Source organism: Nomia melanderi, chromosome 6 (genome assembly GCF_051020985.1).
Source record: "Nomia melanderi isolate GNS246 chromosome 6, iyNomMela1, whole genome shotgun sequence".
Classification (NCBI taxonomy): Eukaryota; Metazoa; Arthropoda; class Insecta; order Hymenoptera; family Halictidae; genus Nomia; species Nomia melanderi.
Genome location: NC_135004.1, coordinates 8,233,394 through 8,246,916, shown reverse-complemented (window position 1 = coordinate 8,246,916; position 13,523 = coordinate 8,233,394). Strand labels below are relative to the sequence as shown.

Here is a 13,523-nt window from a genome sequence, read left to right as displayed (position 1 = left end):
CTCCGCGAGCCATGTGTTAAAATCACGTTCATAACGTGCCAGTTACGATATGCGTTCGACAAACCTGAACTAACAGTAAGGCATCCGGAAGGTCTGACTCACTGTGTTCTTCCTGTCCGACCCGGTTTGCACAGGAAAAGTACACATGGTTCGTACCCACGTGACGTCTGCATATCCAAAATCCCCGAATGAAAGTTGAGGACGCGCCAACTGGGTCGCTTGATCTTTCGTCTCGGAGGCTCCCCTACCAAAACATAACCATGATGTTCCTTACTCTGTAATGGCGTCCCTCGAATCACTGAAAGAATCGAAATAATCCGGAATTCGATCAAATAGAACACTTTAACCGAAAATTACCGAACGAATAATCCCAGATTTCAAAATCACTGAAATTCTTTTCAAAATCCAATTACTGCGTACCATCCAGCGACTGCTGGAATTTACCGTGAATTGACACGTTCACAGACACGTTGAAAGAAACTGATATTAAGAGAAATTTGATTTCTTTCATAAATGGTTGCAGTTGAACGTAAAACGAAAAAGTATTAAATACTGTAATTTTATATTTTCAAAATTCATTAACGAAAATATAATTTTTGTTCAGTTGTAACCTTTCCATATTTGTATGCAACGAATGGATAAAGTTTCACGATTTATTAATTATTGCATTAAATAAAACGTTCCCTGCATTCCCAAGAATTTCGTTCTCCCCAGAAGAATGTAGTGACTCGTGCTAGCTATATAGAAACTCCGTTCGGATTTAAAGTTTTAATAACGCGCGGCACAGTGAGTAATCGGACGTGCCATCCCCGAAATGCAAAATCCAATAATATACGACAAGTCTCATTGAATATACCTTATTTTTGAAAAACTTCTGGTGTTAACTGGTGAAGTATCGCGTAAATTACGTTATTTCGCGGCGAGACCGCGATAATGATGTCATTCGCCAGAACTTTGGATCCTCAGAACGCCGCCGCTAACAACGTGGCAACACTTCGATACCAGAATCGAGTTTCGTTTCAGCATTATACGGCGCAACATCAAACCGCGCGACTCATGAAAAAAATATTCAACTTTTCAACTTTCCTCTCGTTCGTCCGTTCCCGGCGCGGGCAACTTTTCTCTTCCCACGTGAAACTCGATTCGCGACGCTCGCCGCACTTTTTTCCAAACGATTCTTTGCTCGTTTTGTACATATATAAGTGTGTGTATATATATATATATATATATATATATATATACACTTATATATACATATATAATATATACATCAGCTCGTGCCATAAATTCTGTTCGACCTCCGAAGGGCTTCGCTCGAGCCAAATGCCGTACAACTGCACGCGTTAAAAATTTCATTTCAAATTTTTCTCGTTATTTGTGCAGCTTAACCGGTTTCCGACGGGCAGTCCGTTTCGTAATTACAAAGTTTCTCAAATTTCTAATCAAAAAAGCGTCGGGATAAACGCTCGAGGTCGGTCCTGGCAAGGGTCACGAGTAATTATGCGCAATGCAGTTAATTTTCAGTCGAATTTCTTTTCTTAGCAGCCTCGAAATAATGTCGAAGTGTATCAAATGTTGTGTAAGTTTGACTTCATTCAACTTCTAAGATCTTTATAAGTATAATTTAAAAAGAGTACAAAGTGCATAAAAATCTGCAATCGATTGCCAAAAATCAGTTTATTGTACCATGCCACACCATTTACTGATAGCCAATAGCACTGTCGTTTTCACCTCATCTTTAACTAGTTACTGTTACGATAACGATTATACTTGTGAAACACAAAGTATGTGTGGCTGTTACAATATAGGATTAAGTTGTAATAAAATGACTGTTTCATTTTTTAATTTTATCAATGGCATTTATTTATTTCTTAACTTAAACGTACATAGTTTGCACATGAAAGAAAAAACGTCACGAAAAATCAATTACATAGAAAAGTGATTACAAAAATAAAAGTAAACTAGTTGCATAATATATCTCTTTTAATGAAAATAAAAATGAGAATAAAGACAAAAATTGAAAAATTGATTAATTGTACTATATAGGAATTGATATAAAGTTAAATCAATGATTGAAAACGCAGAAATTTAAATCCGATCATTTGACCGATTCTCGGGACTGTCAGTGTTAAATTCCCCGTCGACGTATCCTGTGGCGATATATCGTCCAAGATGGCGGCCGAGGCGTTACGAGCGCGCACGTTCGGCGAAAATGGCGCGCTAATTTATTCGGACCATTAATAACCATCCCGATGCGGATCGCAAGACGTTATCGGAAAACAAAACCAGCCGGCAAACATTGACTCGTCCGCTGTACGCTGTCCTCATACTCGATTCAGGCGGGGGCTATCGCGAGACAGCGTTCCCAGGACGTCCATTTACAACTTCGCTGTCGAGCAAAATGGAAGTGAACGACGTGGAAAATTTACGTCGCGCTTTGTGCCCGCCACTTGCCCAACTTCGAGACCTGGTGCGCACACGTAAGCTTGTCAAGTATGGTACGGCCTGCTCTTTGACATAAAGGCGCCAGCTTCATAATTCACGGGGAACTTCCCCCCGACCGCTTCGACTTACCGATAAAGGAAAAGAAGGGGTTGGCGAAGGTAGCGGCTGGGTGACTTCACTTTTACTTTGTCCGTTTCGCCCATTAAATCGTCGCGAATTCTGTTCGATATACAATATATTAGGTCAATATATTGGCCGAAAAGCCTCGTCGTATTTTCAAAAGAACTTTCAAGAAAAATTGCACTACAAGTAAGCTCCATTGAATTGTGCTTTGCGTATTTTATCTGAAAAGTTTTTCTTGCCTATTCAGTTTATCTTTTTGCTGTATTTATAGGCGTATTATAATATAAACGCCATATTGAAGAATAAAACGACGAGACATTTTAAAGAATCTAATACTCACAGTATATATTGAAGCTAATTCTATTACTCGTAACTGTGCGCGGAACGAACGTTTCTCTGACGTCGTCTATTATTCACCCGGATAGAGCCACCGAGAGCTGAGTGTACTCGAGGAGAAAGATTTTTAACTCTTTTAGGATCAGCTACTATTAGTGTTAAATTTTAAAATAGAGGGACGATGAAACTCTGGTCGTAGCAACTGATAGAAAATAATACGACGAATATTGGTTTACATAGTTTACTTAGAAATTCATAGAATCATTATCGAAATAGAGAATTGTATCATCAATCGAAACGTCTCTGCAATTGCTACCATTTTTCTTCCGTACACTGAATAATACGTATATTTAGCACGTGTACATATTTTCATCATCTTCTGTCATTACGTTATCGCTAACAAACATTTTCTCGCATCATCAGCGTTAAAAATTAGAATCGAACAGTTTCTGTGCGATATTATCGGAAGGCTGCCGCGCGGCGCATTCTAGAATTTTACGTCCTCGGATTGCGCTGAAGCCGACGAATGTCCTTCCTCAATATCTGAATGGATACGGAGCCGCGTTCTTTACGACGTTTCTGATAGCAGGTGTGTGATTTACACCCTGCCTCGAGGGAACGAGCTGTTTCCCTCGAGGAGGCGGCACGAAATTCCACGGCGTTCGCGGGACTCGAATTACCGTTCGCCGGTTGATGCGGCCGCGTAAAACGAGATTCTACTTTCGTTTTTCTTCTCTGTTTTTTTCCAGGTACGCCGAGCCGAAAAGGTACTCGTCTAATGGCAGAGATATGACGGTCGTGCTGAGACGGGCCACGAATAGCCCCGCCGACGAGGAATATATGGACGTTTCTTATTACTTCCACAACGGTAAGCCGACTATTTTCATCATCTCTCGAACAGCTTACCTACGCTCGCGCAGCCTTTTATCCTGTTACATTCCTGTTTCCAATAAGGTCCCGGAGCACTCGCGCGCCCTGAAAAATTCCCGAGCGAAAAATATTGCTTCGAAATCTCGACTATTATTCTTTGTTGCTTTTCCTTTATTTCATCAATTTCATCCCTTGATCGAATTTCTTTTAATGTCACCGAGGATTTGGTATTTCCTTTCGATTCAGTTCAGAGGTTAACCCTTGGCGCTCTCAAGTTTTTCACTGGAAACGTTTAGTATTTTCTAATAAGATGCAGACGACATTTTTAGAGACACTAACTAAAGAAAAATTATATGTAAATTAAGAAACAAAGTTATTTTATTTTAATGTTCCACATATTGATACATTACTCAAAGCTTAATATTATTGTATATGAGACTTCATAATTGTGCTATGTTAAATGAAGCGATCGAGAGCCATCTCACGAATACAAAGTGTTAGTAGAATCGAACATTAAGGAAATCTATATTGCTACCGTCTGCAAACCGAGGTTGTCGCTTCGAAACAAAACGGAGGACACCAGAGACAGCGGAAGACGCGCGATTCCACGCATCGAAATCCCTTCGCGAGACACACCCCCACCCGATAAATATTTAATTAGACAACCAAGCAAATTTCCGAGCGGGAACGCGGTAATCAATAACACCGACACTAGCGAATAACAACGACGACGCAACGAAGCGATTCCTATGCGATTCGCATTTTAATGCATGCCAGAAGTGAATTCGCGGGATATCGTTGGAAATTATTCGAGCCGCGACGGATTTCTCTTACTCCCTTCCTTTTTTATCCCGCGAAGCGCGACGGAACACTGGGATGATTTTAATGAATCGCATTATATCGATCACCGCTAATAAACGGCCACGCGTTGCGCCCTTCCTTCTGCCGCGAGTTTAATCCGCATTTTCGCCGGACTTCCGCTCTGCCACTCTTACTCTCTCGTTCGAAGGTGAACTAATTGGAACGAGAAAAAAAAGAGAGGCAAAGAGGGGAAGAAAAGGAAAACAAGGTGAATGGAAAATTTAATTAAAACAGGAACGAATTTATAATCGATAATTATCTTTCTTTCTTCGGGATCGATTCGCGGTGCCGGTGAAGGATCGAGTGTCGAGCGGACCAGTAGAATCTAGTGCGGTCAGCGCAAAACGCACCAATTATTTTGGCTGCCGATTCTTCGTTCAAGCTTCGGGCGTTCATGTGCTTGCTTGGTTGCTAATTACGCCCGACTAATTACCGGAACTGCACGCCGACATATCAATGTTAAAGCCTCGAGCCCTTAATCGGATGAATATAGATGCGTCCCCGTGGTAATCCGGGGAACTCGGCTGGCCCCGCGCCAAGAATGCGGAACTATCCATAAGGTGCATTTACAGTATGTCGCCGCGTGCTTTCGCCAAAAAAGATCTGAACCGTGAATTTTCGTCGAACGACCCGATGAATCTTTTATTGGCCCGGACCCACCGTTCGCCTTCGGACGTTCGTTTCATATCTCCGGCAGGATTAGGGGTCGGATTCCTGCCTGGAAATTAAAGAGTAACGTCGTAAAATTTTCGGGCGACACCTTGCAACTCCCGGGCTGACGCGAAAGATATTTCGTTTCTCGCGCGCTGATTTTACTATCGGTCTTAAATCTCGCTGTCATCCTTTTTTAGATATTTACATCGAATACGGTCGAATGAAATACGTTAATTGGCAATATTCGTTGACTATTACATAAAGGAAATTGAGAGGAATCAAATTAGTAGGAAAATGTAAGCATGTTCACGGAAATGCCTTAACCCTTTGCGGTCAAATGCCGCCATTATAGAGATTTCAAGCTTTGATTTCTAAATTCGAAAAGTGCAAACGAACAATTCAATTATTCAAATAACGAGAGATTGATATATAATTTTTTTTCCTGCTATTTAACACTTCGATGCAGAAGTTAGCTTTTTTACGAAAAAGGTTATCAGGTGTTTAACAAATTCTCATCCGCGAAGTGTTAATGAAATTGATATAAACTCGAGATTCTTCAATTCTGCGATGTTTGCAGACGTGCTGTCACGCTATCGATCGATCACCGGAGCGCGCCGCACGATTGAAAAATAACACCGTGAAATCGTAAGGGACGTTTCGCTAATGGAATAATTCCTTGCTTTCGAATCGTCAAACGGATTGGTCGCGATGACCTCCCCCCGTCTGAACGATCGTGTATCGCTGTCCGTCAACTAGCTGACAATATCATGGGCATCATTTCGCGCAGCGAAGCGCAACGTCGCCTCGCTGCAAACAATGACGCGGCCGGAAAAATCACTGCACATTAAAAAGCGACAAATGACACGAACGGTGGAGAGTCAGCCTGCCGACAAACTGCCGGCATCGATTTGACGTTGATTGACGGATGTCCGCGTCGTTCGTCAACGTTATTACGTTTACACGTGGTGTACGCGTATCGGCCGCGATCGATAAGGCCGGCGCTGCAGTCCGGGATTGGGAAAACTAATCAACGGGGCAAAAAATTGGGGACGAGCAGGCAGTGGATCTTCCCGATGATATCTTCTTCAAAGGTTTACTTGTCATCCGAGCTCGCTGTCTTCAACGTTTCTTTTGGTTGCTCGAAATGACAATTGATGGAAGATTTATTACATTGAAGCTGATAGAAGGACCTTACATTTTCATAGCTTATTCCTTTGCACTCGAGGTGTGGCTCTCGCACGCCATTTGATACAGCAAAATTCTATAATTTAACCCTTTCGCCCCCAACGGTACACGTAGGTAACACGGTCATTTTAAATTACCGAAAACTGGGACACGCTTAGATAAAGGAAAATTGAAACACACGGAGATCTTTGCTTATGGCTGATAGCTTGAGTGCTAATCAGATGTGAGTACATGTGTTTTTGCTTAATTAGTGCGCAGTGGTAAGGTTTTTGTCACAAAATTCATATTAAAGACAAATACATATTCAGGGACGAAAGGATTAACACGTTGAGCGCCACTGTGATCACCGATGACCGGAACGTCCAAATTACTTGAAACCAATTACAAGAAAACTCGATGTTCATAATGTTACACGAAACGCTCTAAATTCTTGTAGCGGTCAACGTATTAATATTTGACATTGAACATCGTATAATGCATCAGTATGTGGAATATTGAAATAAAATAGCTTTGTTCTTTAATTTATGTGCGATTTTTCTTTAAGTTAAACGTAAAAAATGTCATCTATATCTCATTAGGAAACGATAAATATTTTTGAAGAAGAATATTCAAGTGCAAAAAGTTAACGGTGACATTTTTAGGTAAAAGTATAGAACAGCTATGTAGTAAACATCATCTATCATTTAAGTATGCTAACGTCTGAACGTTTTATCATTGTAATATAATGCCTTCTACAAGCGTATTCATAAAACAATGTAATTTAATGAATGACTTGGATTTTAATCAAGAAGTTTCAATGAATGTAATTTCCTAATTACTGTCTACAGTTTCTCTTAATACCCACATTTCTTTGTGGTCCATATTATTGACGGTGAACGTGGAAGAATGAATTTATGTAATAACACGCGAAATAAAGGCATCTACTTCATAGAAATGTCTTTCAAAGTATTCTTTCGTTACGCTTCATGCCTTTTATTCTAAGAGAAAATTCTATAAAGATGGAATAACTTCTTCCAATACTTTATATATTCCCTTACGCAAAAGACTTAAAAGAACCGGTTTATAGATGAAAGAAGCTATATTAGGTACCGGAAAAAGTGCGGTTTTCTTATTAGCAGTGAATTGGGATCCGAAATCAATCGTATTTCACTGGTTTAATGAATAAAATGAAATTATTTTAAAAAAACATTTTCCTTGTTTACATTTTGATTTAAGAAACCGCACGAACTGTTTCCGGCACCAAATTTATATGCAAATACTTTTCAGGCGCAAATATTGAAGAAGATGAATCGATACTCAGAAAAACGGGCAAAAACAGTCTCTCTTTAATGTGCCATTTAAAGAAACGATCTTTCTGAAATCTGTTTGCTTCTAGAGACCTTAGTCAAAAACATACAATCTTCCAGGTACAATATTCGTACCATCTGAATGATGTAACAACAATATAACAGTTGCGAAAACAGTTGAAGTAGATCGATCAAACCCGCGTTCATGCATTTATGCATTGGATGGGCGTATTATACGAGCATCGGTTCGGCTCTTCCATAAATTGAATATTCCTTTGTGGAGAGCCTTGAATTATCATCGAGCGCAGAAACCTGCACGGGTGTATACGTCCTCCGCGGCCTTCGGAATTCCTCCGGCCAGTTTTAGGGCCGCCGCTGCCGCGATATCCGCAGACAATCTATCCGGCGCATAAAATTTTATGTCATCCAGGGAGTTCGATTCTCTAGCGGCGGGACGGAACCGGGGCCCTTCTGGTCGCGTCGAATAACGCCGTAGAACTTTCACGTGGACAACGGAAAAATTTCGTTTCCGCTGCCGGACGTTCTCGCGCGAGAGGCCGCAGGAGAGTAACGGCGAAAAGAGGAATGGAGGAGAAATAAATTAGAATTAAAACCCCGCGAAACGGAATTGGGAAATAGTAACCGCACAGTTGGACGAGCGTTTCGCATCGACGATCTGGGTACACGCGGAAAAAACTCTTTCGTCGGCGCGCACGTTCTCGTGTGCACGCGTCCGCGAGGAAATAAAGTTACAAGGAAACCCTTCCGACGCGGAATCGCGCTGTTATCTGGAATTATTCACTAGAAATTGGCTTGTGTACGGCTCAAAGTAATAGCCCCCGTATCCGAGCGATTCAGCGCAGGGCAGAGCAATTTTCGCAACTTTCCGACCCGCGTGCGAGTTTCTGCGTACGTGAGTTTGTCGGGCGCGTATTACGTGAAAGATATATTTCACTGAGCAATTAAAGAACTGTTCGGTCCACGTTTCGCGGAGTGTCCTGGATAGAAAGGAGTAATTGAATCGTAAAATGTTATGCGCGCGAGGATGGAACCGTGAAGTGAGAGGTAATTAGTCTTTCGGGCATGCGGGTTTCTTAAAATATTGAAAATGATTTTCGTATTAAGGAAAATTGTAATTGGACGATCTGGGCGGCAGCTGTAAAATAGAATACGAGAGTTAAAAAAGATAGAAAAATCTAATGAAAACTATGATATATAGTGTAACTTTTATCAAGATTTTATCTAATTAAGTGATTAAGGTTTAAAGACAATCGATCAAATTCTGAGAAAGAAAATATTTGCTTCAATTCATTGGAATTTTATCCTTTAAAAATCATGATTATCACAACATAATTATAATAGCATAAATCATATTTATCTTAATTGTTACGGGAACTTTAGTGCAGTTTTTCTGGGCGTTACCTCGATATCGTTCTCCGCCGAATGGCAAGGGTTAACGTTTATTCGTTTACGCATACGTTACACGCGGTTCCATCTAAAAAGCATTCCTGGCACTTTCATTAAAGCGCAAATTATGTTACAGGCCACCGGCGAACGCTTTACCCCGTAATTAAAAGCCCGTTTCGTTTCGCAACTAGTGAGCAAATAGTCACACCGCGCGGATTCCTGTTGTTAGGGGTGAAAGAAACCGTAGAAAATATACGAAGTTGCTCGAAATATTTATGCGAAACTTGTACGTTGTTAAACGTGTCGCAAACTCCGCGTAGATTTTATACTAATGTACCAGAAACAAAAGAATCCTTGAACGGAAAGAAATGGACGCGGAGGGTGAAAGGACAGGTTCCGAGACGCGGCGCGGCGCAGATAGCAGGAAAAAGCATAACATTGACGTTTCACCCTCGCGTGACGCTGGTTGGAGTTATTGTAGTACTCGAGTGACAACGTGAACCCACATGCAGCGTGTTCCACAAACCTAGATTAAGTCGTAACTTTAAAACGACAAAAGATAAATTTTGAAATTTTTGAATCATTTAATTTTGTTAAAGCAGAATTTCATAACAGATTCAACAATTTCAAAACGACCTGATTCAGACTAACTCTTTAAAGGGAACCATATATTTTAAAACGTAAAATTTTCTTCTATTACTACACCTAACACGAATACTAAGTTCATTCACAAATTTCATCTTTATTCCTCAAAATACCGATATCTCGATACCACTAGTGAAATTAATTATTCCGTGGCATCTATCGATTGCATCGATTCAAGCATAGGAATTTAAGCTTTTAATTTCTTTTGAAGAATTCGTAAAGTCGACCACTGTACGTCCAGCCTTTTCTCTCTTCCCTTGAATCAGCGATTCGTGGCTCTCCCCCTTTTTGCCGTTTATTAAACGCGCTCCCGCACCGTGATACATGTTCTGCGATTGATGCTCGCGTTCATTTGTCCCCCATGTCGCGTTCGAAATTTTGGTTAGCCGGTAACAGCACGTGTCGTGGAGCTTTCGAGCGTTACGAGTTCGCGTTTGACGTATCATGAATGCGCTGCTGATATTGCAACGCTAATTTCGTTCGCGTACCGCTGTTCAGAAACAGCCATGTATTTTTAACAAACATAAAATCCTAATTCATCGGATTTAGTAGAAACTCTTCTACTTCGACATCTTCGCGCTGATGATTTCATAATACTTTTCTTTTTGTCTGCAATTTAAATTCTTTTATTGAACGAACTTACAAGGGAAGTTATCGTGCCTGCTAGATAATTGTATCATTTCTCTGTTAAATGCTAATCTACATCTGTTCTGGAAATGCGAAGAATATGACATGCTAGAGGATCGTGAAAATAAATATTATATTAATCTAATTTTACTAACAAAAGAGGTTATCGAATCAGGAAATTCGAAAAATTATATCTAAGTAGACTAAATCAAGACCAATACATCGCAATTTTTTTTCATGTCGAATTTCACTTCGAGGGGGTGATATATATCAACCCTTGAAAAATACCGTTCTCAAGATAATCCACGGGACCGAAAAATTTGCATTTTTTTCAAGAAGTGGTTTCACCCCTTCAAAGTGAAATTCGGCACGAAATGAATTGCAATGTATTAAACTGGACTTAGTTTACTTACACAGAAATTTTCATAATTTTTTTAATTTCCTGATTCGATAACTTCTCTTCTTAGTACAATTCGGTTAATATAGTATTTATTTTCACGATCGTGTAACATGTCACATTCTTTGGTTGTTCAAAACAGATGAGCATTAGCATTTCACAGAGAAATGGTATAATTATTTGAGAATTGCAGAAGCTTATCCTACTCTTTAGCGAATTGACCGACTTCGATTTTGATCGAGTGGAATAACGGTATTTTAAGTCTGACAAATTTCAGTTCCGTTCAGTTGTACCATATGATCCGTCGGTATCGGCCAGACGTCAGCTATCGAAAATAGTTTTAATCCTTCCCGACTACTACGATTTCAATCGCACAGACGACGCCGTTGTCGATATTTCAGAACGCGAGGGTGGCACTCAACAACCGGCCAGTGTGTGCGACGTCGAATATTACGGATTGACGTCACGAGTGAACGGTTCCGTAGTGCATCCGGAGCCCCACCGATTATTCGCCATGAAGGGGCCGATAAAATGCAGGCAGCACTTCATCCCAGCGCGTAATCAGTCGGTCATCATCCGCGTAAGTCCTTCGATCTACACTTGCCCCGCACGGTAGTATCTCTAAAAGCGAAGAGTATTAGTTACCGACTTCTCTTAAATACATCGCTAAATTGAATCGCGACAGGGAATTATGAAATGACGCTTCAATTCTATAATTCATTGTAGAAACAAATTTTTCTTGAGAACTCATTCGCAGGGTGTACATGGATATAATAAAATATAACAGTACAAAAAAGGACAGAAGCCACTTGGTCAATTCTATTTCTTATAACCCTTTTATTGTTAACACTTTATTAAGCCTAATGTTTTTACGCAAACATGGTTATCATGTCATTGCTGCAGAATAAAAGATTGAATATAATATTTGCTATCATCTTAGTACTGAAGGATATTCTTTAATTCCTTGTTTTATAGTCTTCTTCGGAGCTGTGTCTTCTGAAGTTATTTTCTGATTAATAACTTTCCGGAAAGAACAGAACGCTGGGTGGCTAAACGATGTGTTGCTGTATTCGTAGGTGGAGAGCAGCTCGGAACAGCGACCAAATAACCCTTGCGAAACCAAGTGCGGGGACAGCGGCTGTCACTGCGTCAGCGGAGAGTCCCTGGAGAACATGGACCGCCTTCTGCTCGTCTCTGAAACTGGCCACATCGTCACTTGCCTCTGCGGAAATTATCAGGTGAGCGGAAACCCAGAACGATCGTTATCTTCCTGGCGACGCGACGCGACTGCCTCCTGAATCTAAATGGAAATTGAAAATCCGGTTAGACTAGAGCTAAGTGTATGTTTTAATATCCTACAATAAACGGGTAACGTGACGCGGAATGTACACCGTTCCTGGCCGGTCACGTGTTAGCAAAAAGTTTATGCGCGAACAAGTGATACAAGAGTATAATTTGTCAGGCATACCGAATTATTGATTTACCGTGCAGTGATCCGGTAAATAATATTTTACGAGTAAAATGAAGAATTACTCTAGAATATTAACTAGTTAACTGCGTTTGACGAGTATACACGTCATCTTAAAGCTTGAAATGATACTAATTCTTTCAACGATGAATTCTTTACCTTTTCAGATAAACATGTAATTCTTCTTTGGTTTGCTTTGGATTTTCATTAAAATACTTCATGTTTTCCATTTTATTGTGCGCAAAACGAGAGATTTTTTAAACTAAATTCCACAGGTAATAAGTTACGTACATACTTGGATTTTACTTTCATTTTAGAAATTCTAATACGAGTATTTCTTAAATATTACTTCTACCACTACTACTTTAACATCAGTGAAGTTAGATTTCTCGAATTCTTTCGCGAGTCGATGCACAGAAACAAGGATGTTCCGGTACTCATGAATGACGCCAAGGGAACGCAGGTGTCACATCATTGACTAAGATCGTTTAATTCGAAAAACGCTCTGCAAGCACTATCCCCCCGCCTTTCCACCCCTCCCGCCGACGCCATTCTCTTTTCCCCCTTTTATTTCTGCCGTTCACGTCCGACTGCCACCGTTTCATTCTGGTTTCATTCACGGGCAAACGCGGCACTCGCCGATTGTATTGGCTGGACACTGAATGGTCTCCCGTTCTATTCAACACCTATTCCATCAGCCTGGCTCGGAATTACTTTGAACGATTTCACCGGCTTGCGAATAAAACAAATAATGCGCATGTACAGTGAAAGTTGGAAACAAGAAGAACAGAGAAATTGTTTTCCTGTTCGATTAGGGGGAACGGAAGAGGAAGAGGGGAAGTGAGAAAGATGGATCGAAGGGGGAGACCTCACGTTGAGCAATTTACAAAACACATCGAGAAGAAAAAGTGAAATATGTTACGATAGATTCGGTCTGATGAAATTAACCCTCCGGGAAACCTGTACGCTGGAAACTTTCACTGTCATCTATTTTTCCTTTTAAAAGAAACAGCTAAGCTTCACCATTCTTCATTGATCGCATATTGTTCGCAGAATACACAAATACCGAATACTTTGTACTTTCTTTTCCTTCTTTACGATATCACTTCTTTTTCATATAGTTATTTTTCGACCGCTGGATTACAGTTCTCTAAATATAGAGAATATTACATAATATCATATTGTTATACGAACAATATGATAGTCAATAGTTCCAGCA

The 13,523-nt window shown here is 40.4% G+C and overlaps 1 protein-coding gene across 8 annotated transcripts in view; it reads left to right on the top strand.

Moving 5' to 3' along the window:
* Positions 1-13,523, top strand: part of LOC116431670 (uncharacterized) — a 312,877-nt gene that overhangs the window by 291,247 nt on the left and 8,107 nt on the right. For all 8 annotated transcript variants that reach the window (XM_076368499.1, XM_076368496.1, XM_076368501.1 and 5 more), the window contains 3 exons: positions 3,654-3,772; positions 11,238-11,416; positions 11,913-12,074. In XM_076368499.1, coding sequence (XP_076224614.1) covers positions 3,654-3,772; positions 11,238-11,416; positions 11,913-12,074 — 460 coding nt within the window. The remainder of the gene's footprint in view (positions 1-3,653; positions 3,773-11,237; positions 11,417-11,912; positions 12,075-13,523) is intronic.